Source organism: Rhinolophus hipposideros, assembly GCF_964194185.1.
Source record: "Rhinolophus hipposideros genome assembly, chromosome: 12".
Taxonomy (NCBI): Eukaryota; Metazoa; Chordata; class Mammalia; order Chiroptera; family Rhinolophidae; genus Rhinolophus; species Rhinolophus hipposideros.
In genome coordinates this window covers 50,034,923-50,060,298 of record NC_138058.1, presented here as the reverse complement: position 1 = coordinate 50,060,298, position 25,376 = coordinate 50,034,923, and the positions used below count along the sequence as shown (strand labels likewise).

The 25,376-nt window shown below is 40.1% G+C and overlaps 1 protein-coding gene across 8 annotated transcripts in view; it reads right to left on the bottom strand.

Annotated features, from left to right (window-relative positions):
* The window catches only part of SLC8A1 (solute carrier family 8 member A1), a 317,960-nt gene that overhangs the window by 289,043 nt on the left and 3,541 nt on the right, over positions 1 to 25,376 (bottom strand). For 4 of the 8 annotated variants that reach the window (XM_081068958.1, XM_081068956.1, XM_081068959.1 and 1 more), the window contains one exon: positions 8,044 to 9,875. In XM_081068958.1, coding sequence (XP_080925084.1) covers positions 8,044 to 9,842 — 1,799 coding nt within the window. In that variant the 5' untranslated portion in view covers positions 9,843 to 9,875. Of the gene's footprint in view, positions 1 to 8,043; positions 9,879 to 25,376 lie in introns of those variants that run through there. The other 4 variants (XM_081068955.1, XM_081068957.1, XM_081068961.1 and 1 more) reach the window with 3 other exon arrangements.

Genomic DNA, 25,376 nt, shown 5'->3' with positions numbered 1-25,376 from the left:
GAAAGTTACCGATAGACAAGGGTCTGTATTTTTGTTTAGAAACAAAGGGAAATAAATACTACGGGAGAGGAAATAACAGATAATAATTGGACAGGTCAAGCACATGTAAAGATTACAGTAGTCATCATTTTTCTTGCTTCTCACTGTCAGTTAATCATGGCTTTTCGAGAGTGGGGGTGGGGAGCAATGTGGTTAATACATGTTCAAGACTTCCAGAAAAGATCAATGATTGCTCTAGTTCCTCATCTTTTGAGCTTCATTGAGCCATGTGGTAGTCAGGGTCACAGCACCACAGACCTCCTCCATGCTCGTCCTGGCCTATGAAAGCCATTTGAGGGGAGAACATTCCCTGATGAGGTAGCATAGATTTTATAGTCAGGCAGTCCTACTGCGAAATTCTAGATCCATCATTATTAGCTGTGTGGCCGAACAAAGTTAGTTACTCTTTAAGCCTCAGTTGTTTAATCTGAAATGAATATAACAGCACCTACTAATACAAGTATTGTGACTGTATCAAATCAAATGACTATTGTAAGAAAAGCAGCATGAAGCCTGGCTCTCAACACATCTTAGACCACTAGCACTTTCACCACCATCATCACCTCCAACAGCACCCCCGGATCTTATACCATTACCTCTACACCAATACCACCAGCACCACCACCAGCACCACCACCAGCACCACCAGCACCACCAGCATATCCAAAACCACCACCTCCAACACCACCAGCACTGAAACCACCACCACCATCACTACCACCACTTCAGCACCATCACAATCGCCACAACTACCACCATTATTACTACCATCACCACCACCTCCACTATAACCACCGTTACCACGACCACCACCTCTGTCACCATCATCCTCATTTCAAAGATGAGGCAAGCTTAAGTAACCTTCTGGAAGTCACAAAGCTAGAAAGGGACAGGAATGGAGCTCAAAGTTGGGTATGGAATCCAAGATGATGGCTCCTCCTAAGTCCATCTTCATCTCAGGAAGTCCAACATGAAAAAGTGGTGTGGTCTTGGTTTCCAGGGTCACCACAGGATTTCAAGGGTACCTGGAACTCCAGATCTCTCATACCTAAGCCTAAGAAAAATTATATCTGGAAATAAAATAGCTCAGGCTATTTCACTACTATCTGAATTATCAGGTTTAGTGAAATTTCCCTGGTTGCCCTGTTATCATGAATACCAGCCTCAAAGGCAAGGGATCCAAGTTCTGCTTTGGCTCTGTTTTTGCTCCTTGCCTCCATATCTTCAACTCAAAGAATACAATGCCTATTCCCCCACCTGACCCTTTAAAGACCATTGTAAGATGGAAAGAAAATGTCATCTAGCACACGAATCCTCCTGGGGAGAAAGGCAGGAAATGAAAAGGCATTGTTTATTTCGCCTGGCTCTACAATGAGACAGCTGTATAGGCCTGTGAAAAGAATGAGCCCTGGCAACCTTTGGCAAATAGATGGGTATTACGTAGACGGTATGTCGAGCCAGGAGAGGAAGCAAAGGAGATTTCCTTTAATTCTGACCATATTGTTGACTGCTTGTTTTCCCTCCCAGGACCTTCTGGACTTCCACTACCAGGCCAGAAAATGCACGGCGGTGTGGCAAGCCAGCAGCCGAAGTTCTCGAGTTGCCACAGCTGCTTGCCTGCTCAGTCAGCTTTCTGCACGGGCTCCCCTCAGTTGGCTTACCCAAGGCGGTTATAAAGATCATCTCTAGTGCCACTGACCCACCTTTCATTTGCCTATCCTCTCTTCTGTTCCTGTCACCTGGTCATAGCCACTTCTATTCTACTGTTGCAGGGATAACACTTGGTTGCATGGCATCTACAATGTAATAGGGGCCTAACAACTTTTGCATTGCAATGAGCACATTTCAGTAACCACTGCAGAACATAATGGAGATATCTTATAGGAAAACTTCTACAGTTCTCAAGATACTGTAACCCACAGGCAATTTTCTAAACCTCAGCGAACAAGGACAGAACAGCACAGCATCAAATAACCCCATTAGAGGTGTTACACCCTCAAGGTTGCTCCATTCAAAAGAAGTAAGCGTTTTTAAATCTCTCCCTGGGTTACCAGTGCCCTCAGGAAAAGAAACTAAAAAAAAGAAAGAAAAAAAAGGAAAAATCTTCCAACCTCACAATTGAGTGTAAAATCTGCTCAGGGTTTACCAAAATGGTGGACAGACACTGATAATTGAGAAAATGGGGTGCGAGTGGGAGGCAAACTGGGTTAACAGCTGCCCAAGTGGCTACAGGATTAAAGTAAGTCAAAATCATTCCTTGAGACCAAGGACGAATTCACAAAGTACAAAATAAAGTACTGACAACATTTTACTAGAAATTTTGTAAATTCTCTTTAGGAACTACAAGAGGCAATGTGGTACAGAAGGGCAAGCACTTAAGCTTTTGTTTTTAAGTAGATCAGCTATTTTACTTATTTTTAAAATTTTTCATATTATTGTAGTAAAAACACTGAACATGAGTCTACCCTCTTAATAGATTTTTAAGTGTCCAATACAATACTGTTAACTACAAGCACAATGTTGGACAGCACATCTCTAGAACTTATTTATTTGGCATTACTGAAACTTTATACCTGTTGATTAGCAACTCTCCCTGTCTCCTTTCCCCTGCCCATGGCAATCACAGTTCTGCTCTCTGCTTCTATGAATGACTATTTTAGATACTTCATATAAGTAGAACCATGCAGTATTTGTGCTTCTGTGACTGGCTTAAAAGGATCTGCATACTCAGATTAATTTAAGCACCCTCACAATGATTTAAAATCCCACTTAAACAGTAAGTGTTCATAGAGTCTTTCATTACATTTGATAACCATCCTGTCTATTTAATGAAGTTGTACATACTCTCAGGTTTACCAAGATGACTCCATCTTAAAATGTACATTACACTTTTCTTTCTAATTATGCCATCTGTCCTTAAAAAGCAAACGCAAACATTGTGTCCAAAATTAGGACTGTAGCTTACACCATGTCTTCATAATGATGTTTGTACTTAAAATATGCGTTCTCTTACTACCTCCCATTTTAGATTATAAGGAGTATATATTTCTTCTGTTTCCTTCATAATGATTAGTCCAGTGTTGGGCACAAATCAGAGCTTATTAAATATGTGCAGATTGATTGATATACAAATTCTACTCTAGCCCTGAACCAGTAAAGCATTTAAGCCCCTATGTAATAGCCTTGAATGATGACTCAGAAGAGTCTATAATTTAAACACTTCAGTATGTCTAAACTATGAAATCTCCTCATTTGCTAAGATAAAAAATTTTTACATAACTATATTATAACCCCCAACTCTAATTAGCACTGGGGAAATGAGATTATAACAGCAAGCATGGCAATCTGGTTAGCCTGGTAAACGACCCTTGTGCACATAATCAATTTTGGCTCCTGGCAGCAGTAAATTCGAAATCGTAAATGTTTCTTACTTGGCTCATACTCTGTCTTATTTTTATAATAGTTATGCATTCATGAAAGCATATGCATTTATAAAAACATTTCTTGTAGTTATCATTTAGATTTGCAGATAATGCTACATGTGGTTTGGTTCCAAGAAGGATAAATATTCCAGTCTGTAAAGATAATCTACCAAAGCCATTAAAATCCTAAAATTATTCCACCTAAATTTCTTACATTAGCATATTACCTAGGAAAATTTTATGTAAATATAAAATATTTAATTTTAATTTTAATTAAATAGGTTAAATTTTAGTAGTATAAATATAGCAGATGAAATTCTTCTGCCATAAAGTAAATCTTCACTACGTTGGACTCAAGGTAGCATGGGTCAATAGCCTTTCTGCCTAATGTTATTTTCTCTAGTACTTTTATTATTTCTGGTTCCCCCAACACACATTATTCCTCTGATTGCTTCAGGATTTGACATTTTTGTTTCATCTTTTTTTTTTTTTTATACCTGGCTGCCTTCTTAGAATATGTATTTGTTCTGCTCTCAGAACTGAATTGCTCTCGCCTATAGCTAAGTCTTTATTCTTTGAAATTCTGTACAGCAAAATAATATTGGTAATATAAATAGCAAAAACGATGTATTTATTTTGACTGGAATATAATAATTCCATAAAACCTATATAATAATGAAATTTTATTTCTTTTTTTCTTTTCCCAAAAAACTGATGTAAATATTCAGTGTTAAATAGCTATATTTGTTGAGCCATTGAGATGTCTTGCATATTATATTTCCTAGTTAATAAAGTTACAACCATAATTGAAAATGTAATAATTGTTAAAACAATATTAATTTTGGACAGATACATTGTGAATAAGTTCTGCTGTGGCTAGGAACTCCCAGTGAACTGATTTGCTAAGCAATATATTATGTAAATTTTCCAACCTACATTCTTTGTTTTTCAACTCTACATTTTAAATATATAATAGTAAATAATCATGATCCTTTGAGTTGTCTCCAAAAATGCTATGAGTGCTGGGCTACAACTACTGTATTTCCCCGAAATTAATTTTTGCTCCAAAAGACTCATTAGGGCTTATGTTCAGGGGATGTCATCCTGAAAAATCATGCTAGGGCTTATTTTCTGGTTAGGTCTTATTTTCGGGGAAACATGGTAAGTACAATAATTAAATTTGATTTGTATCTATATTAGCTAATTAACCTTAACGTTTTCCAGGACAGTCAAGCTAATGTTAGACCTTAGAAGACCAAACAACATATTGTAATAATTACCACCACTAGGCCAGCATTACTAAAGAACAACCATTAGCAGTACTTCAACACTGTGGATATCACCTACCAAACCACAAATCAAATTAGTATATTCTTCATTTGGTTTTTATGAGATGTTAACATTAGAGAGAGTTCTCTGTTGAAAGTCAAGGTTAGCTGGCATGAGTTTGGTATTTGTCAGTGATTGAGTTTATACAAATGCATGTGCTATTAATTATACCCATTTAATGGGTTTTTCCGTTACAATTTTAAAATGTTTTGCCAAGCATACATTTTATTTGAGATTACAAGCACCACTTATCACTTATCAGTATGTTTCTCAAATATAAATTTTGATCTTAAAAAAAGTCAAACTGAAACAATTCAACTCATTTCTGTACAAATATAAATGACTAGGCACAAGCATACTTATATTATAATTTTAAATGAGTGCTTCTACTCTAAAATAAGATCAGAGATTAGGAATCTGTCTTGTTCTTAAAACCAAAAAATCAGTACAGCTGCCTGTCTCTTGATCTCCATCCCTGATCAGATTGGACCCTATTTCTACCTTGGTTAATGGCTTCTTAAAATTAGATAGCCTTTAAATCCAGGCTTTTCCAGGAATCTCTTTATGGTACTCTGGAAAGAATCATAAATTCTGGCTTTGTGCACAGCATTAAACAAACAGAAAAAGAACTTTAAAAAGTGGCGTCAACAGTCTCATCAATGTAGGGTAGGTTTTTAAGAAAGTAATCGCTTGATATTAACTGTGTTGTTGGATGAGATAAAAAATTCATTCTTAAAGATATATTGGGTTGACTCTACATAGTTCAACTTCCCTGCATGATGACAAAACTCTTGTCACTTGGATCTGACCGTGGACCTGGCATTAGAAACAACTATCAGAGGAAAAATGATCCACAGAAAGTAGAATAAGGTTTTCTGGAAACATTATGTTTGAATCTTTGGTGCCTAACTTAAAGCTAAGTTAAGTCCCAGTCACCCAAACACATTTATTCAAGCAAGAGAACTATGAAGTATCTACAAAGTTCATCAGCAGTAAAATCCTCTAATGGCAAAAAGAAAACTCTTCAAAATTAAAATTCTAAAAAGAAAAAAAATATAGGGCTGTGATTTCATTCCACTTATAAATAAAATATTTTGCCATTTCTAAAATTTCATATTTCAACTTGAAGAATAAAATTCAGTAAGCTTTTAAAACTAGGAACTGGTGATTGGTCTAGAATACATCTAACCACACATAGACAGAGATGCCATACTGATAATTCCACCAATTCTTATCACTTTTCACAAGATATATAAATTTCTAAATCTGGAATTTGGCAATATTCCTTCTTTAGCCAGAATTAAATCAATTTAATGGCATAGGATGAACGTTTTAAATGGAGGTTGGCAGAATAAATCATTCCATCAAATCACTCAGTCTTTTTCTCTCCCCCTCTTCTTCTTCCACACTGTGCCCAAAAGAAGGTTATTTATTTATGGTTTGGTAAAAGTCCTGGACAGCAGAATAGATCTGCAAAGCCTCACAAACAAACAAGTACAACACAATTATTAAGAGAAAGCAAGATCAAATTTTCAAGAGTAAACATCTTAAGTAAAATGAATAAACAAAACAAAACACCAATTTGGTGATATTTAGGAGCTGACCTCTTGAGAGTTCATTTACTAACCTGTAAAACTCCTTTACTTACGTGCAGTAGTACACTTTTACTTGGATTACAAGTACCATCTAATACAAGACAGTTCAATAACTGAAATGATTAGTAAATATTACAAGAAAGAATTCCTAGCAAAGGAATAGAGTTTATACATTAAGGTGGGCAGGATCACAGTTGACGCAAGGCCTTTGGAAAAATCCTTTCTGGGGTATTCAAGATATTTATTCATTTGCTACTGCGTATATTACTATCTTTTAGTCAAATACATGTCCCAACAAAACACATCTCAATTAAGTGAAACATTAACAACATAAAGTAGATATTCATCAAAAGCTATCCTCCCCAACACACACACATCTGAAGATGGATATTATAATCTCTATTTTGCTTGATTTCATTGTGATATCACACTCAGTAATTGTTTATCTCTAAAATACAACATCAAAGAGATGTAAAGACATTGGCTCTTTCAGGAAAATCTGTTCCTTATGCCCACTCTGTGTTGGTTTTCCCTACACTTTCAGTAGAAATTTCATCTTGGAGAGAATGTACTTGCCATTTGACATATCACATGCAATTTACACAAGTGTTAACCATTTATAGAACAAACTATATTTTATATTTTTTTCCTGAAATTCCTAAGTTGACAATGATTCTACCACCATCATCATTGGTTTTATTGTCCTTTGTTGCCTTGCAGATACAGTTTCCTTCCTTCTTTGCAGTTTGGACATTGCTCACTGAGTCAACTTTTCTGGTTTGTTTTTGGTAAGTGCAATGCCCCTTCCTAAGCAATGAAGGAGGAGTAGCTCTTTAAATAGTAGCTGTCATTGGAAGAATAAGTACATGACCGGGCACTCCATGTTACAACATTGGCAAGTGGCAATAGGAAGAGTAAGTTGTTCCCCACTTTTCTCTGTGCCCTGTCAACTAGGGTGCTTGGACAGAATCTTACGTCTCCCCCCATCACGTATCAATAGGGTAAAGAGTTGTTTACAATCATGTAAAGGAAAATCAGACTGGAACTAAGTAAGAGCTATATGACTTTTCCCACGTTGGCATAAAACTGAAAACAGCAGGGTTGGTCATTAAGCCATAATTAAGCGTTATCATTTCAGCAGAAACATCAACTTTTATTGTCACAAAAAACAGTGTCAGATAAAAGCAGCAGAAATTGTTTGAGCCAGCCCTGGTAACCAGGAAATTCTTTTCAGACTTGTTTCCTTTTTGGGCTTTCCCAATTTGTACTCAGTAATGAAGTTAGGGACTTGATGTGCTGTTTAAAATACTCCTGTTCTGTGTGTATATACTATGATTCAAAATAAGTACACATTTTTCAACCCATTGTAAGTGGTCTGATAAATTATGTCACAAGACTTACTCTATCATGATCTATAATGTACTTAAAATATATAAAAGTACAAAAGTAAAAACAAAATCAAAATAAGATCTCTGTATATAGAGTACACCGAAGGTACACGAGCGAGGGCTGAGATGTGAAAGCTGTCTTGTATAGTGACTACCCCACTCCTTGTATGCCATTTAGTTTAAAGAAATGCACATGCTCTCACATCTACAAATGCACGCAACCACACATGTATATATATATATGTATATATTAAAAAAAAATGAACTTACACAATTTCATCATTCTGGAATTCGAGCTCTCCACAAGTGTCCTCAAAGTCCTCTCCTCCACCTCTGGCAGTCCCTTCAATGGTTTTATAGGGAACGATAACATTTCCTCGAGCTCCGGATGTTCTCAATACTTTCACCTCCATGATGCCAATGCTCTCACTCACATGAGTCATAGGTTCCTCAAAAGTAAAGATGCCTGCGTGGTCATCATCAAAAATAGTCACGGTGGCAGTGGAGGGAGATCCGAGACAAGCGAGTGTAGAAACATGATTGGCTTCCAGTATGCCGTCTTCTGAAGCTTCAGAAGATACTTTAACATTGCTGAGATGCACAAGGAAATTTTCATCCTCCTCAAAGATGTCATCATCGATGATGCCAACTCTGATTTCCTTCTGGATCTCACCAGGCTTAAAGACCACAGTTCCTTCAGTAAATTCATAATCAGACCCAGCATTGGCCGTGCCATCCTCGGTTCGGAAGTCAACAAACACAGTGTTGGTCAGATCACCACCTCTGCGGATAATGGTCAGGGCTACCGTACCACAGTTCTCCAGACACTGGTATGTCCCTTGTTCAAAGAAGATCTTACTAACAGGGTCATTTTCAGCCACTTCTGTGTTCACCTCATGCATGCTGACAGCCTTCCTGGCTTGGTCAGCTGCATGCCTCTTTAAAATGTTGCCAGCTCCAGTCATCAGGCGAGTAGCTTGGATGCGGTAAAATGCTCGACTTTTTTGCTGCTGACTCAGGACTTGGTAGTTAGCTAATTCTATTAATTGCTCTATTTCTTTCTCTGGATGCTTCTGCTTGAGTTCCTTCAGAATCCTAGCCATTTCTCGCCTGGCCTCTTCGTCGTCCTGGTCCCTCTCATCCACCTCCAGAACCAGAGCTCCATCTAAGAAATTGTCAACATGGGAATTGACCACTTTCCCATCCATTTCAATTTCAGTCTTGGAAGATGGCCTGTCTCCTTCATGTTCGATAATCATCCCCCTCTGCTTGCCGGCCCGATACCTCTTGTAAACATACTTGTAAAACAGAAGCCTCCTGTCTGCTACCCAAGCGAACACAACACAGATGGGAAAAAAGAAGAATGTAAGCAAACCTTCCCAGACCTCCACGACCCCAGGAGAGATGACAGACAAAATAATGTAAAGCCAGGTATAGGCAAAGATGCTCCAGGCTGCTGTCACAAAGAACACACGCAAATGCTTAATCTTCCTTGTCTCCCCGTCTGGGACCACGTAAACGCAAAGTGCAATGATGATGAACATATTGAAGGCGGCACTTCCCACGATGGTGCTAGGACCGAGGTCTCCTGCAGTGAAGTTATGGCCGCACACTTCAATTACTGAAAGGAGGATCTCTGGAGCAGAAGATCCCAGGGCCATCAAAGTCAGGTTGGAAACCGTCTCATTCCAGATCCTCACAGTTGTCTTGGTGGTCTCTCCATTGGGTTTCTTTATGGTTATTTCTTTTTCTTGAGACGTAATGACTTCTATAGAGGACATGAACCGGTCGGCAATGATAGAGACTCCAAGAAACATGTAGACCATGGCCACAAAATACACAGTAGCTCTAGCAATTTTGTCCCCAAAGGAAGGGTCTTGAGGCTCCCAAATGGGTAAAATCACCCCTTTCTTACAGTAATATGAGCCAGTACACTCGCCAGTATCATTGGCTTCTCCTTCCATTTCTGTCTCAGCACTGATGCGGTCCACGTGGGAAAATAAGAGAGCCACGAAGGCTAACAGATGAAATCCCAGCGAAAAGGTGGGTGAGAGACTTATTCGCTGCATGTTGTACAATGGCAGATTTCCAACTGTCCCAACCTACTGGTAAAAATCAGATGGGGGTTGGGTGGGGGAAAAATAGCACATCATTAGAGCCAGATCCAAAGCATGACTAATTGCTTATTTTTATTAATTTTTCCAATGATTTGCTTATATTTGACTATCACATCTATGGTGAACCATTATTCTAAAAATCCATCAGTGATTAAGTGATCCATTATAAAGTTTACAACTCATTCTCTGCTTGTGAATTTTCTACACGTAGCCTCCACCCACTGAGCAATATATACAATTGACTTATTGGAAATGAATAGTTCAATGATAGCCTTGCCGTGCTGCATGCACATTTATGCATGTTAACAGCCAAAAAGAAAAAAAAAAGTTTTGAAGCATGAAATAATGTTCTCCTTGTCGCTAAAGCAATTTTCTTTTAAATTGCGGTTAGTCAATCACCTTCCAGAAACTATTTCATTGCCAAAAATCACCTTATTAAGATTGACGCTTTGAGGTTCAGACTTTAAAAATCCTACCAACACAGAGTCTGGTGATGATCTTAAATTCTGGAGCACACTTTACATGGTATTTCATGAAATCATGTCATATTGCTCCAAACCTACTTGGAAATACAGAGAAATCTTCACACTTGCCTGTAATCAAAGCTCAGTGGTATTTGCACTTGAGGGGGAAAAAGTCTGCTAATATGCAATAGTTCCATACATTTAGTATGGTTTTTAATAGCATGTTTGAGGAGAGCACATTTCATCCTAATTTTTAGCAAACCCAGGTCTATCACTTAACTAGCAGCTGGGCATCTGGTTCGTTAAGCACAGCTCTTCTGTGTCCAGATCTTACTTGAGAACCTGCAGGCTGTCCACAAGAGGAAAGAGAGATACCCAGGCCCAAGTACAGTTGTGTGCAAGACTCTTGTCTGGTAGGCTGTGAAATCAAGTGTTACCAGCCATAAAATGTTCCTTCTCTGTGTTGATGTCATACTTCCCATGGTCATTCTAAAACACCTCTTAGTCCTACAGAGGGTTCAAGTGACCCAAAAATGCAGGAGCAATAATTCCATTTAAATTAGTTCATGTGGCAGAATGACAAGGACCACAAAGTGACATATGAATGATGAAAGGCTGTAGGCAATAAGGGTTGTGGCAACTGAGTCACCAAGTATCAAAAAGCTTGGGAAGCAAAGCAAAGTGGTGGACTCAGCCACCATGGCCCCAAACTCACACAGCAGCTTAGGCAAAACTCAGTTTGGACCTTACATCCCCTCTGCCTCACGGCTCAGTGGGGTACTAAGTAAGATAGTGGAGGCTCTGCTCCAAGTCAGGGGAGCTCTGGTCTGGAAGGCCAGTTAGGACATCAGACAAAGTGGTGATAGGAAGGAGTCCTGAGTCAGAACACAGCCTTGTGGCCCGATAAGTTCAAAGTGGAGCTCGATTAGAACCTTTCATCCCCTCAGGCTGGTTGAGGGTCTCCCCCACATTCACATATATTCTCTGGCCCTTGTTTACTACTGATGGCTTATACAGGAAGCTGCACCAAGGCCCCGGAGAGCCCTCCTGGCCCAGCACATCCTGGCAGACCCTCAGGGAACCCGCCATCGCCTAAAGCCCTTTATAGCTCATCACTATTAGTTAGAAGCCTTGACAGTTTCCCCATAAAGTAGACACAGCAGAGGGTGGTGGTGGTAGACTTCCATCATAAGTAAAAGGCCAAAAACAGAAGCATAGTTTCAGAATATGCAAAAGTTCACAGTCAATGTGTCTGCTTGTTCAGTCATTGAGTGGCGGGCTGTAGCATCTCTGCTTAAATACAAAGTGACACTGAACCAGCCAGAAAGAGTAGTGGAAGGTCCAGTTCTAACTCCCTTATGCACCCATTTATTCCACAAACATTTCTGAGTGCCACCTAATACCTATTTCAGAATGGCCTGCTAGACTCTGTTCAAGGTCCTGAGACTTCATCGATGAACAACAACAACAAAAGTCTCTATCTTCACAGACTTTACATTCTAATGGGAAGAAAACAAACAGATAAATATGAATGTAAGATGGGAAAAAAGTGCTGTAGTGGAGGAAGGAGCAATACACGTAGGAAAGGGAGTCGTGTGTGTGAGTGTGTATATGTTTGTGTCAGTGTGTGCACGCACGACATGAATGATTTATACTAGATGGTTAAGGAAGGCCTCTCTGATAAGGGGACATTTGAGCAAAGTCCTGAGGGAAGCAAGGGACCAGGCTTTGGGGATGGATAGCTGCAGGAAGTCAATTTCAAATAAGTGCAAAGATCTTGATGGACATTGTGCTTTGCATCATCTAGGAACCACAAAGAAACCAGTGCGACAAAAGAACAATGAGCAAGGGGAGCAGGTCTCAGGAGCTGGAAACGCAGTGGGGAGGGGTCAGGAGGGGCATTGAGGCACTGGTTTTAACTGTGAGGGAGTTGGGAAGCTTAGGGAGGTTCTGATCAGAAATACGATGAGCTGATTTTCCTTTGAAAAAGGACCTCTCTGCTGGTTCCGTGGAGGAGACGATAGGGGTGAGGGTGGAAATACAAAGACCAGATTTTGTCTATTATTTAAAAACCTGATTTATTAATGATCCCAATGCCTGGTAGGTGTAAATATGATATATAGAGACCTAAAGTTTAAAAAGGAGACAGATGTATCTGTAGTAACCCCTTTGGAAGATTTTCAGCATAACATGTCTTGGGAGACTGTAAGAATCAGAAAGGCTAAGCGTTTGCTCAGGGAGCGCAGTATACAATAGAGACAGTAAACACTGAATAGAGATTCACATCTGTATCTATCTCTAAGACTGATAGGATTGACCACTCCCTTCAAATTGCTGCCAAATCTCACCATCCCTTCCTTCTCATTTCAGCCAAAATGAACTTCCTAAAGTGCAGGTGTGACTCTCTCACTCCCCTTAAAACCCTTCATTGGTTACCTAGTACCCTGAAGACAAATCCAAACCCCTCGATGGGCTGTGCAGACCTTTTAAGATCTGGCCTCTGAGTTCCAGAATACAGAAAATCTTTTCACTCTGAACACTTTCTTACCTGCAGGTCTTTGCATATTGTGTTTTCTGTGCCCCAAACTACTTTCTTTCTTAGAAGCAAGTTTCAAAATGGCACAACAGCAAATAATAGTCAATTGACTAAGAGAATACCCCTAGGTTCTAAACACTATCCCCAACACCTGAAATTCTTTACACATATCATTATACGCATGCAATTCTTACAATAACCAGCATTGCTGTGTTACACAACTCCTCAGGTTATCTTTTCCTTTATAGTCTGTGTGAATAGCACACCCTGAAGTTGTACAGTGTACATTGCCCTAGCGATAACCCTATGCAGTAGGTACTATTAGCCCATTTTGGAGGTGGGATAACAGGCTCAGACAGGTTAAGTACTTCTTGAAAGTCATAAAGATCATAAACTCCTGAACTGGGATTCAAACCCTGGTCTGCCTCTGAGACTGATGTAATTAACTGCTCCATTACATTGTCCCTGATAGAGTGTGAAGTAATTTTTGAGAACTATTGAACTTGGGCTGAGACTAGCCCACGGGAAAACCTCTTGGCTTCTATGCAGGGTTAGAAGGACCTAGGTGGCAAAAGTCCCATGGAAGTTTTATCTTATGGGTGAGAGACTCAAACAGACAATCGATAGCTGTGATGTAACATGTGGGCAGACATCTTCCTAGAGACAGATGCCCTTCACTCTCTGGCCTTTTACAATTACCTGGCAACCTTTCCCTGCATGCACTCTCAGGGCAATCTCTTCAGTCAGCCAAGAAACAAGCTCTGCTCCAACGCACAGCTCATAATATGTTCTTAGCCAAATGGGTACCAGATATCCAAGGATCAATGAAGCAGTAAAAATCCATCACTACCATCAGAAAAAAAGGAAGGGGACTTCTGAGGTTAACTCAAAAACATCACAATTATATTCAAAAGGCGGAGTGTTCTAATTTGTGAAATCAGTGGACACAAATCACTGTATTGGCAATGAAGCAACTGGAAAGAACTATCTGGGCTTCAGCTTCTGTCTTTATTAAATTAATACCAAATCCAAATGCTTATGAGGATATGGGATAGGTGTTTTCTAAATGAGAGTTCCTTCTTCATTCTCTTGTCTCCAATCTTTCAGGACCTTTCCTTGGTCATCAGATTCAAGCAGATTTACTTGACCTTCTCCACTGTCCCCTCAAACATACAGTTCCGTGAAAATTAAGCAGGAACTAGATTGCCTGGCTTTCTTATATTCTGCCCTGTTCTACTGAACTCTGGGACAAGGGGTAGGCTGATTTTCACGGTAGTTTCAGATCAACTCCTATATCTATGGCCAGTTCTTGCTTAGGAATATCCATGACATCATCCAAATAAGTGTTCAGCACAGTAGCAAGAATACCCCAATTATCTTTTGCTCACTATTTATTTTAAAACAAACCAAACAATCCCAACATGTACAGATTACAGAACAAAATGGCACTGACGACGGATGGTGAAAGGATATCCAACTGAGTAAGCCTAGCAACCTACATTAAAGGGAGAGGTCCTAGGGGTGGGAACGCATACCTGCAAACAGATCTTTATCAAAATGTCTGTGTAAAGAGTGAAGACGAGATGTGACAGCAAAGGCCTGAAGAGAAGTGAGGCAGCAGAGCAGTGGGTTCCCTGCAAGACGGTGAGGCCGGTTTTGACTACCAAGGAGAACCGGACTCAGAAGGAAGGAATACCTCTGGCACTCCCATCAGTCCAATGTACCAGGCAGCCTAATCTCATTCTGTTGACTGGCAGCTAGGGTGATTCCAAGAAATCCCTTGACTCTCCTTCATCAGGACCTGGAATTCCCTTCTATGTAATGCTTGCTGACTGAAAGCCTCAAAACTAAGAAATTAATCTGTTTCTAAGGCAACATTAAAGCAACCACAAATTCTCATCCACCACTGTGGCAAGCACTTCCAAATGCTTCTAGACCATGAGATGATGCCAGAGGATGACTTTTCTTATCTTACCATCCCCCTCGAGGCTGCAAATTATTGTTCTGGCCCCCAACCTCAGGCATTCAGGCCGTGACCACACTTCAGGAAGGAGCGCCATCTCCACAGTGACTCTTTATTATTTATTTATATATTGTTTTCAAAGAGAGCTTTTCCTCTTTGCTGCCTGATAACCTGGAGCAGCAACTCTAGGGCACAGGCAGTGGATCATGTAAGGGCTCAAGCCCTTCTGCCTAAACTTAGAAGACCGCAGTCTGGATCCTGTCCCATGTCAGAAAACACCCACCTCATTATTCAAAGGAAACAACTGGAGTAATGGTCCGGCCAAAACAGGAAAGATGGTTTTAGGATTTAGGATAATGAAAACGTTATTGAAAAATCATGAGGTGCAGCCCTTGGCCCTTTCCCCTACTTTATTTTTCTATAAAGAACATATTACTTTTGATGTGTTATCCAATTTACTATGGTTCTGTTTATTGTATTTCTCTCTCTAATAGATGGAAACTCTGTAAGGGTAGAGACTTGTGTCTCTTTTGTTCATGATGTATCTCCAGTTCCTAGGGCAGAGTCTGGCACACAGAAGATGGCAGGACCTGCTTACTGAAAAAAAAAAAAAATCATTCAAATAGGGTCACATGTTGGTTCACCAAATCTCTGGTGGTGAATCAGAATCTGGGCACTGGGCGTGAGCATTTGCATTTAAAAATGTACCCTATGCAAAATGGATGCCCCCAAGTGAACAGAAGCCAGTATCACACTGAAATGCCAATGTCAGTGTTAGATGGAGAAAAGGGATGTGATTCAGGCTCGTGGGCGGAGAACCTGACATCTCCCCCAGCTTGGGGTGTGGGTCCTTCTGCAGGAGCCCTGGTTTGTTGTTTCTTCTGGAATACCAAAATCATATGCTCTGTTGAAAGGGCCGTAACACTTTGCACACTCTCAGCAAAGCATTTATCTTCTTCTCCTGTCAGTACAATAAAAAATACATCTAGTCACACACCAACCCAAACCCACTTCCATGACAGAGACCCCATAAGGAAAGTGCATCAAGAATTTACATATATTAGCGCCGCATACTGCCATGGAAATATGGGCAGGAGGAAGAAAGCTGGAGAATAAAGGGAGTCTTCCAATAGTAAACAAATGTGAGGCATTCAGAGGGAAGATGCTCTGCTGATCTTGGGCTCCATGTAAAGTCAGGCGGGATGGTTCCGATTCGTTATGCGGGCACCAAGGGCAGGACCAGGGCCCCACTCAGGGGCACTAAAGCCAGCAATGACCGAAACCATTGACTGGGTACTGTCTTTGTCCCAGATGCTATGCTGACTGCTTTGCATTCACTATCCCTGACCTTTCTGACAATATTGCACCAGGTATTACCATCCCCACTTTCCAAATGAGAAAAATCAATGGTTCATAAAAGTAAACTGGCTGAAGTCATAAAACATAAGCAACAGGCACTTTGGATTATACCGTAATGCCTTTCAAAATGGTAGCACATTTCTGTTTGTTTAACAATACACAGGTTAACAATACTTTTAATGAAAATACTGTGGTAGTAAAGAGCTCCGAGCAGAATAACCTTCCTGTGCTGCCCCTCCTTCCACCTGAATAAATGTGTGTAGTTTGCACCATCTCATCAGATCCTTTCATGCTTCCTTCTCCTGACTCCTGCCTCCCTACCCCCCAAGTGAGGGTTTTATAAGCACTCCCTCTCAGCCATCTCATACCATGGGAAAGATGATCCATTCGGAGGATCATCAGCTACAATCTGAGGTCTGAAATCACTCCCAAGTCATGTAATAATCTCATGGTTTTTCTCTTTGGTGCGGAGAAAAGCAAGTAGAGAAAGAAACCCTAGCAGTGAGCAAGTGAAAGTGAAAAAAGGAGAGCAATGGGTGGAGCTGGGGAGAATACCAAATTTTAGCATAACAAATTAATACTTTGCTCTAATAACAAGAAATCGGTATTTTTATATATATTTTTAAGAATCTCAACACAACTCACAAATTTACAGTCTTGGAGTGAAGACATTATTTCTTGTCTTTATTTTTTTTAAACTGGTAAATAATCCAAAGAAATGGGACAGCAACACATTCATTCACAGATTTCTCTGCCAAGCTTCTTAGTCACTCATACGTACCGGATACTGTGTTACAAAGATGAGTAAGATAATATCCCCAGAGAAGCTCACATTCCAGTGGGGCATTATAAGAGTCAAGGAGTGAGTCCCCTTTCTGAAAGACAGAACGCCTGCATTCCTAGAAAATCACAGAAGAGGAGAACTTCCCAGACATTCAGACAGTGAGACCATCAGGGCACCATGATACACTCAGAGGAGACCACCTAGTTCCCAGGTTAAAGCACCTGGGTTGTTGGGTTAATACAGCCAGGATTCTAGAAACTTCAGACTACTCAACCTACAGTCCTGCAACCAAGAGATTTCAAATGTAGTGAGCTCTTGGAGACAAGGCCTTGAAGCATCTCTTCTGTACTCCATGGATATTTCAGGGGCCGCGTGATGGACAATAATAGCCATTTCAGGTAATATTGTAATTTGTTCAGCATCCGTCCTGAAGAGAAAGGGCAGCCTTTCTTTGATGTTTGACCATACACACACAAAATAGAGAGTGAACCATTCATTTACTCAACAAGTATATTGCGTGGCCTCTATGTGCAAAGCACCAGACCAAGCACTGCGGGGATCACAAGATGACTAATTTACAATCTTCAAGCGATCATTACTCAAATGACCATGAATACTAGGAAGAATGTTGAAAAGTCCATAAAAGGAGGGAATTGAAAGGATGACAAAAGCTGGAGAGAGTGAGAGGACATTCCAGGAGGAAGAAATGATGTGAATAAAGACATAGAGCAATGCTTCTTCAACTTCAGTTCACCTAAGAATCACCTGGGAAATTCATTAAAATGCAAATATCTGGGCCCTATCGTCAGATATACAGCAGTTCTAAAGACAAACCCCCAAATTTGAATTTGAACATGCTCCCTAGGTAATTCTGATATAGCAGTTTGACAACACCCCTGGAGAGATACCCACATAAAGGGTTGAAACGCACAAAGGGTAGAACTGGGTTGCAGAGCACAAGTGCCATAAAGGCAGAGGGGCATGTTTAGCAAACACAATCTGGAGAGCAGAAGAACTTAAATAGGGTACCTGATGGGAGGTCATGCCTAAAACGTAGAAGACAGTGGTTGTTGTAATAACAGTAAGACACTGATACGAAATAATATACCAGATGAGCTTTCCTTCTCACAGATTGGGACTCCAGGCTACATCAAAACAGGGAGCCCTTTGGTGAGTGTGTGTGGGGGTGGGAAGGGCAGAGAAGAATGAACCCTAATAGAGCACCGGGGCCTCCAAAACAGAGCTTGAAGCACTGGGAAGTAACTTACACCTACTTCATAATTTTGCCAGGGGTTAGGTCTGCCTTCTCTAACCTGTTTCTAACAGGTAAGGATTGCTGGGACACTTCATTGACATGTTATAAAGACTCCGCATAAATGTAGACCTTCCATCTAGGTTCCATACACCAGCCCTGAATAGAGGTATAAAATATGTAGAAACATAACCCCCAAACTGGAAGCCTTGGGTGCTGAGGAAAGCTGTGTTCTTTAAATTGTAGGCTCTTTATAGGGCATCATCTACTACCTCTGATCACTTCACCTCCAGCATAAATCTTTGCAATCACTCTTTTTGCATTCTAGTTTGCCCCTTGAGACTGGGAATGTTTCACACAGAATCCAATTTCAAGCTATGTGATAGGAACCTCCAGAATGCTTTCTTTCAAAAAATATTTTTTAACAAGGAAATGCTGGTTATGTGAACGGAGGCTGGTGAATTTCATCAGCTTTTTCCCTGAGTCATTAAGCTTCATCTTCAAGTAGATTGCTTTTCAGGAGATAGAATCCCATCAGCTCGAGGTTTCTAAATCTTTTAAATTTTGCCGCACGGTCTCAAATCACAGTCCTTGAAAGAATAAGATGCTCTTGAGAAGAACAGAAATAGGAAATAAAAAGAAATATTTAAAGAAAAAACTCAAGTTGATAGATGCTTATCTTATGGTGACCCCTCGTCAATATTCTATGCTACAATTTTCTGAAGTTCCTGACAACATACTCAGGGACACGCATGGCTCTAAAACCAAATGTATATGTACACAGAACAAATTGATTTTTAAAATAAAAGCAGCTTAGAAAGGAACTAGCCAAATTTTATTGTTTAGGGAAATAAATTGAGTGGCTTATGGGAAAATATGAAATGTTTACACAAGTCCCTGAGCACAGTTTACGAAACACACAGTTTTTCTACAAAATAACGTATGCAGTGAATATGCCCTTTAAACCAAACCCATACACTTGTATTTGAAGAACTGTTTCAATATTGGCTTAAGTGTTGCGGTTTTAATGTTAGTAACTCGGCCAAGATTTTTGTGATAGGTAAAGATCAGAGAGGGCCAATTAACAAGGTAGAGAAAAAAGTCAGTGGAGAAAAAAAAACGCTAATCATTTAATTAGTAAGTGAAGACAGTAACTTCTGTCTCTGAAGACTGTGTTTAAGCAAGGACTGTTTTCATCAATATCAATGACTAATAAAAGAATATTCAGTTTCATTCATTCATTCATTCATTCATTCATTCAATAAATGTATATTTTGTGTCTGGCAATGTGCAAAGCATTGGGACTAGATCTAGGCACTAAACAGATACAATGTCTCTCTTTCTGGAATTGATTATCTAGCTGACAAAACAGATAAGAGACATCAATTTAACTGTTACAAAAAGAAACATAATTCTTTCTAATACGTAAATGCTTTGAAGGAAAAACACAGTCCTGCAGGAGTAAGTAATGGAGGACTTGCCCTACTAAGGTAGTATTAGGAAAGGCTTTGCTGAAGAAATAACACGTGAACTGCAATTTAAGACACTCCGCAGGAAGACAGGCAATAGGTAGTTGGAGTACAGGACCTTGGGTTTACACTTTTACAGTTACCCTTCTCTGAAATGGGATTACTCACAGACCTACCTTCTTAGATATGCTGGGTTATGAGATCATATTTCGAAAAAAATACTAAAAGCGGTTTTCGCAATTTACATGAGACTTTTCCCCTCTGAGGTCATAGACGTGCAACTGAAGTTAACTGCATTCTACCACACCACTGGGGGCAATGTGATGAGTGGAAGGGTCATTCATCTGGAGGCCAAAAGACACGCATGCTGGTCTTGGCTCTCACCAACCAGTCAAGTGGCCCTGGACAAGTCCCGAGGCCCTGGACAAGTCACTTTCCCTTTTTCAGCCTGACCTGTAAGATTGTGGAATTTTGCTAACAACCTAAAGCTCTGACAATCTAATCCCTCACTTTGGTATTCTGGGTCATCATCCATACCCCAGTCCTTGTCTCCTGGTAGTCAACTGAGCTGCCAAATGAAAATTACCCAAACATGCACCACATTTTCCTCTCTTCTGCTTTTCTACCTGTCCTCCATGATCCATCTTGAATGTCTAATTTCCCTTCATAAAACTATTTTATTGCTAGGAAGTCCCCTAAAAATCATCCAACGTTGCCCATTCCCCCTTTTCCTAACATGAAAACTGAGGCCATGACATATAAAAGATTTTTCAAAGCCACACATCTCAGAAGTAACAGAGTAAGACTCTAAAACAAGATCCGAGAGTTTTGAGGCCACCTCTCTTCACACAACATTAATCCAATCACTAAAGCTTCCCCAGGCTCACTAATGTTGCCTTTGTATCTCTCACAATCTATCTGTGTGCCAGGAACTGGTAAACTACAGCCGATGGGTCAGATTGAGCCTACCACCTGTTTTTATAAGGTCTGTGAAATTAAATTTTTTCACATCTTTACATCTTTGGGGAAAAGTGAAAAAGCAATATTTCATGACATGTGAAAATTACATGATGTTCAAATATCAGTGTCAATAAATATTTTATGGAACATAGCATGTCCATTCATAAAAGCATTGATTACTCGTATAGCCGCTTTCTCGCTAAAATATCAGTGCTAATTGTGACAGACCCCATGGCCCACAAAGCCACAAGTACTTACTATGTGGCCCTTTGAAAGACAGCTTTGTGACCTTTGGTGCTTGGCATTATGTGCGTCCTTATCTTCCTTCCCCTCTCTGTGGCAAACCCCCACATGATCATGTTCAAGAAAAGGCACCCAGGTAGGGACGAGGGCTCTCCACTGGTTACCTCTCAGGTAATAAGAACCAATCCTTATTGGTCATTCATGTGCCAGAAACTGTTCTGAATGTTTTACAAGTATTAACACATTATTCTTCACACACACAAAAAAACCCCGTAAGGCTCTTGATTATTATTCCCATTTAATAGGTGGAAAAAAAAAAGAGGCACAGAGAAGTTAAGTGCCTTGCACAATGTCAAATATATTATTTGCTGAATTCAAACAAATATAATAACGATCATGATATGTCTGCTGACCTCAGAGAAAGTTAGTCTGAGTACCCTAAGGGTACTCAGTAAATATCTTCATTCTAGAAGCTGAAGTCATAGTTCTTTTTCCACCCTGGGGAATCATTGTTATTCATCAGGGACTCCTGAGGCCGGAAAACACAGGCACATTTCTGGAGGGCTTCTACTTATCAAAAAAAAAAAAAAGGGAGATGTGACTTTTGTGAAATGACTTGAGAGTCCTAGATCTGGATTCAATTTCCCTCTTATAGAGTCATTTCATTTCACATCCCTCCATATACTTGTTTTTTTAAAAAAAGTGATCTCTGATGTCTTTTGCAGAGCAACTAGCTGTGGTTCTAAAGCAAGAACACAGGTAAAGAGAAGCTCTTAAAACAGGCTGCTGAAAGCTAGCTGCATGTCCAACAGAATAAAGACAATGACCCCTTGGGAAAAAAGAGCCATCAACTCTGCTCAGCACCAACTCACAAATTCCAGCTCGAAGGGGCTCACATCTCCCAACATGTGAAAGGTAGATTGCTTTGGAAGAGTGACGTGGAACTTCTGTAAGACATGGGACACGTGACTGAGCACCTCTTCAAACTCGATCCTTTTGCTCCCAGCTGAATGCCACTCACTCTGGGGCTCTGCCACTGTCTACGGAGTAGATTTAGACTTGCATGTAAGAGTAAGCAGTCCAATTTCCTAAACCTGCTGCTAGGACTAGTTGCAATCCATTGAGCAGAATAGAGCCAACTGGGCCCGAGGTCCTTTGCTGTTAAGGGGAAGCAGAAGTGAGGAGCTGGAGAATCTCAAGAAGTTCAAGGGAGAAAGCACCAGAGCCATTTGGTGCTAAACAAAGAAAAACCACCACTAATGGCACCGAAAACATAACCATGAAATTTAAGAGAGGAGCAGGCTGGCAGGTGGTCTGTCCTTTGCCTAACCTCTCAGACTGTTAACAGCCTCTCTCCTTCGAGGATGTGCGGGAAATGCATCATAAATGTTGGTTTCGTGTGTAAAATACATTTACACCATGCTTATGCTATCACTTGTTCTAAATGAGCAGTTCCCATGGCATGGGTCTGACTGTGACAGACAGCTGATCTGAAAAGTCTGGAAATGGCCCTAACGTTGCCCGAGGGTTGTCCTTGTCATAAATTAGCTGGGGCTGTTTATTTAAAAATAGCTAGACTTTATTTATTTTTAAAGTCCTTTTCACTCTACGAGAAGGAGCTAAAATGCCTCCTCCTCCATGAAGCCTTTTCCAATCTTGTCTTCCTCCTTTCAGCTCGACAGCACTTTGCTCATTAGCTGCAGTGATCCATCTCACTCGGCCCAATATTTAGCTGTTCTAGATCATGACATCCCTAAGCACAGAGAATGTGGCTCTTGAACAGATTCAAAAACTAGTGCCATCCTTATTAACTCTCAGGTAAGTTATTTAATTGAACCACTGTCTTCTTTTTTATATCGGGATAGGATGCTTCCTTGCTGGGCACATGTGAGCATTGAATGAGAAAACATGCACAGAGTGCTTAGCCTGGTCCCTGGAACATAATGGGTACTCAACAAATGTCAAATACCTCCTCTCCATCATCTGTATTCTCTGGAAAGACCATCACAGTGCCTTGCATACACTGAGTGCTCAATAAATATCACGGTTGGGTTGAAATAAATTGCTGAATCACCCGCTTGTCTGTTTGACTTCATTTCACATTAGATTCAACCAGGAAATTATTGATTATGCTGACTTCACATGCAATGCCATCTATAAAGTGATGACTTTTTTTTTTTTTAATGAAGATGGATTCTACGATTGACACGTATTTTCCTAGGTGTATTACATACACAAGAAACCATTTGTCTGCATTGGTATCTCACTAACTTTCAAGTTACTGGTATGAATATTCCAAAATGATACAGTAGAGGCCATTCAAGATTTTAAGGATATCATTTCACACTAGGGAAAATACCTTGCCCATTTCTCAGAAGACTTAAAAAGGCTAAAATTTCAACAAAGGATCAAATTTTTGTTGCCTTTGCTGCTCTGGAAGTAAAATTTCAGTGTGGGAGTCTTTGCCTCTGTCTGACTACTCTCAGCAGCTGGGTCCCCAGGCAGGCAGGGCACTCACACTTCCCCACCAGAAGGGCCTTCTCAGGGAATTATCTGGGCAGCAATGTAGTTTCAAAATTCTTTCACTTCCTCTGCATCTTCCTGTGTTCCCGGCCCTCAGGACTTTTCTGTCTGCCAGCTGATCTGATAAACCACTACAAGTTAAAAAATGAATACCATGCTAATGGTTTGTGAGAATAATGGTAGCTCCTTCTTAGGTAACATCACTACATTTTATTAGGGATCTACTGGATGGAATTACTTATTCAAAAGAATGTCTCTGAGAATTTCATATCCTATGCTGGCCGATGGATAAATGCTTTGAACTTAGGGATGTTTTGCTCTCCTCAAATCATTTATAGACTGCTAACTTTTATTTATTTATTATTATTATTAGTTTCAGGTGTACAAAGCAACATAACAGTTAGACATTTACACCCCTCACAAGTGATAATCCCCCTCCCCCAAGCTACTAGCCCTCTGACATCATATATAGCTGTTACAATACCATTGACTATTTTCCTTACGCTATATACCACCTCCTGTGACTATATGTACATATTTTTTCCTATAGTTGACATACAATATTATTCTACTTCAGCGTCAGTTGTATAGCACAGTGGTCAGACATCTACACAGTCTGTGATGTGATCCCCCTGATAAGTCCAGCGCCCATCTGGCACCTTACATGATCTTTACAATATTGTTGATTATATTCCCCATTCTGTATTTCCTATCTGCAGACCACAAATGCATTTCCTTCACTTCAGCTGCCAGTGGGATTTTTCTCCTTCTTCTCCTGAAATTGCCTAGACAGTTTCAGGTACAGAGAAAATGTGGTTCTCTTGAAACTTTGTCTATCTTGTTATTTACTACACTCTCGTGGCTGGGCAGATCATAGGACAATCACAAATTTAAAACACTTAGAGTTCAATGCAGAGGGTTGTCAGCAAAGAGAGCCTACCAAAAACTCAAAAGGCAGCATAGGCTGTGAGAAACTATCTGCCAAGTTAAGTCAACACACTGGGAAAAGGCGCCCAACCTTTGAATTTGATTCTGAACTGCTTTGGATAAAAACATACCAATAAGAGTAGTAGTTTACCTTAGGAGTCTCCAATTCAGAAAATGCACCGTTTGACTTACAAACCCTATGGAGAACCTAATCATTGACTAGTTCACATATTCAAAATATGCGTTATATAAAATGTATTTTGTGATGTGTATATATGTGCATGAGGCTGAGGAGGGAGGGAGGCTGGAAGAAAGAGAGCTGGATACACACACCCACACCCACACACACACAAACACACAGGTATCATTTGGAAGACAAAGAAAGAAAACTGGAGATAATCCCAATGCACTTAAAGAGGCCTCACTGGACTAGCCCTGAGTCCAAATCAAAATCTCAGAGGCAGTCTGAAAGCTTACATTCCCAGAATCTAGTCCATCCCAATGGGACAGAAAACATCTGACATTTACTTCCACTAAATCTCAAGTATGTCTCCAAGCGTTAGACATCCCTTTGTTCAGAGAGAAAATTGGAAACAGCTAGTTCAGCAACCCAGTGGCTTGGCAAGCCACGATTACTACTAAGAATTAGAATGGAAGTGATAGGCAGCTAAGGGAATTCTAAGTGATGCTAGATGAGATTCTGGAACCTAGAGAAAGTCAGGGGAAATATCTGCCACAAGAGGGAGCAGGAGAAGAATTTGGTCAGATGGGAGATTATTTGGTAGAGGTTCTGATGAGGGGTCTAACTACGAAGTCTGGATGATTTGGGAAGATGTTTTGGCTAGAGACATTTATCCCTAAGAGGAAGAGGAAAAAAAGGATGAAAGAATCAGGAAGAGAAAGATCATCATATGTTGATTCCTAAATTCTTAGTAAATGTAAAGCAACAATTTAATTTTTAGTTAAAAGCAACATACATGCACTCTGCAAAAAAATATGTACTCTA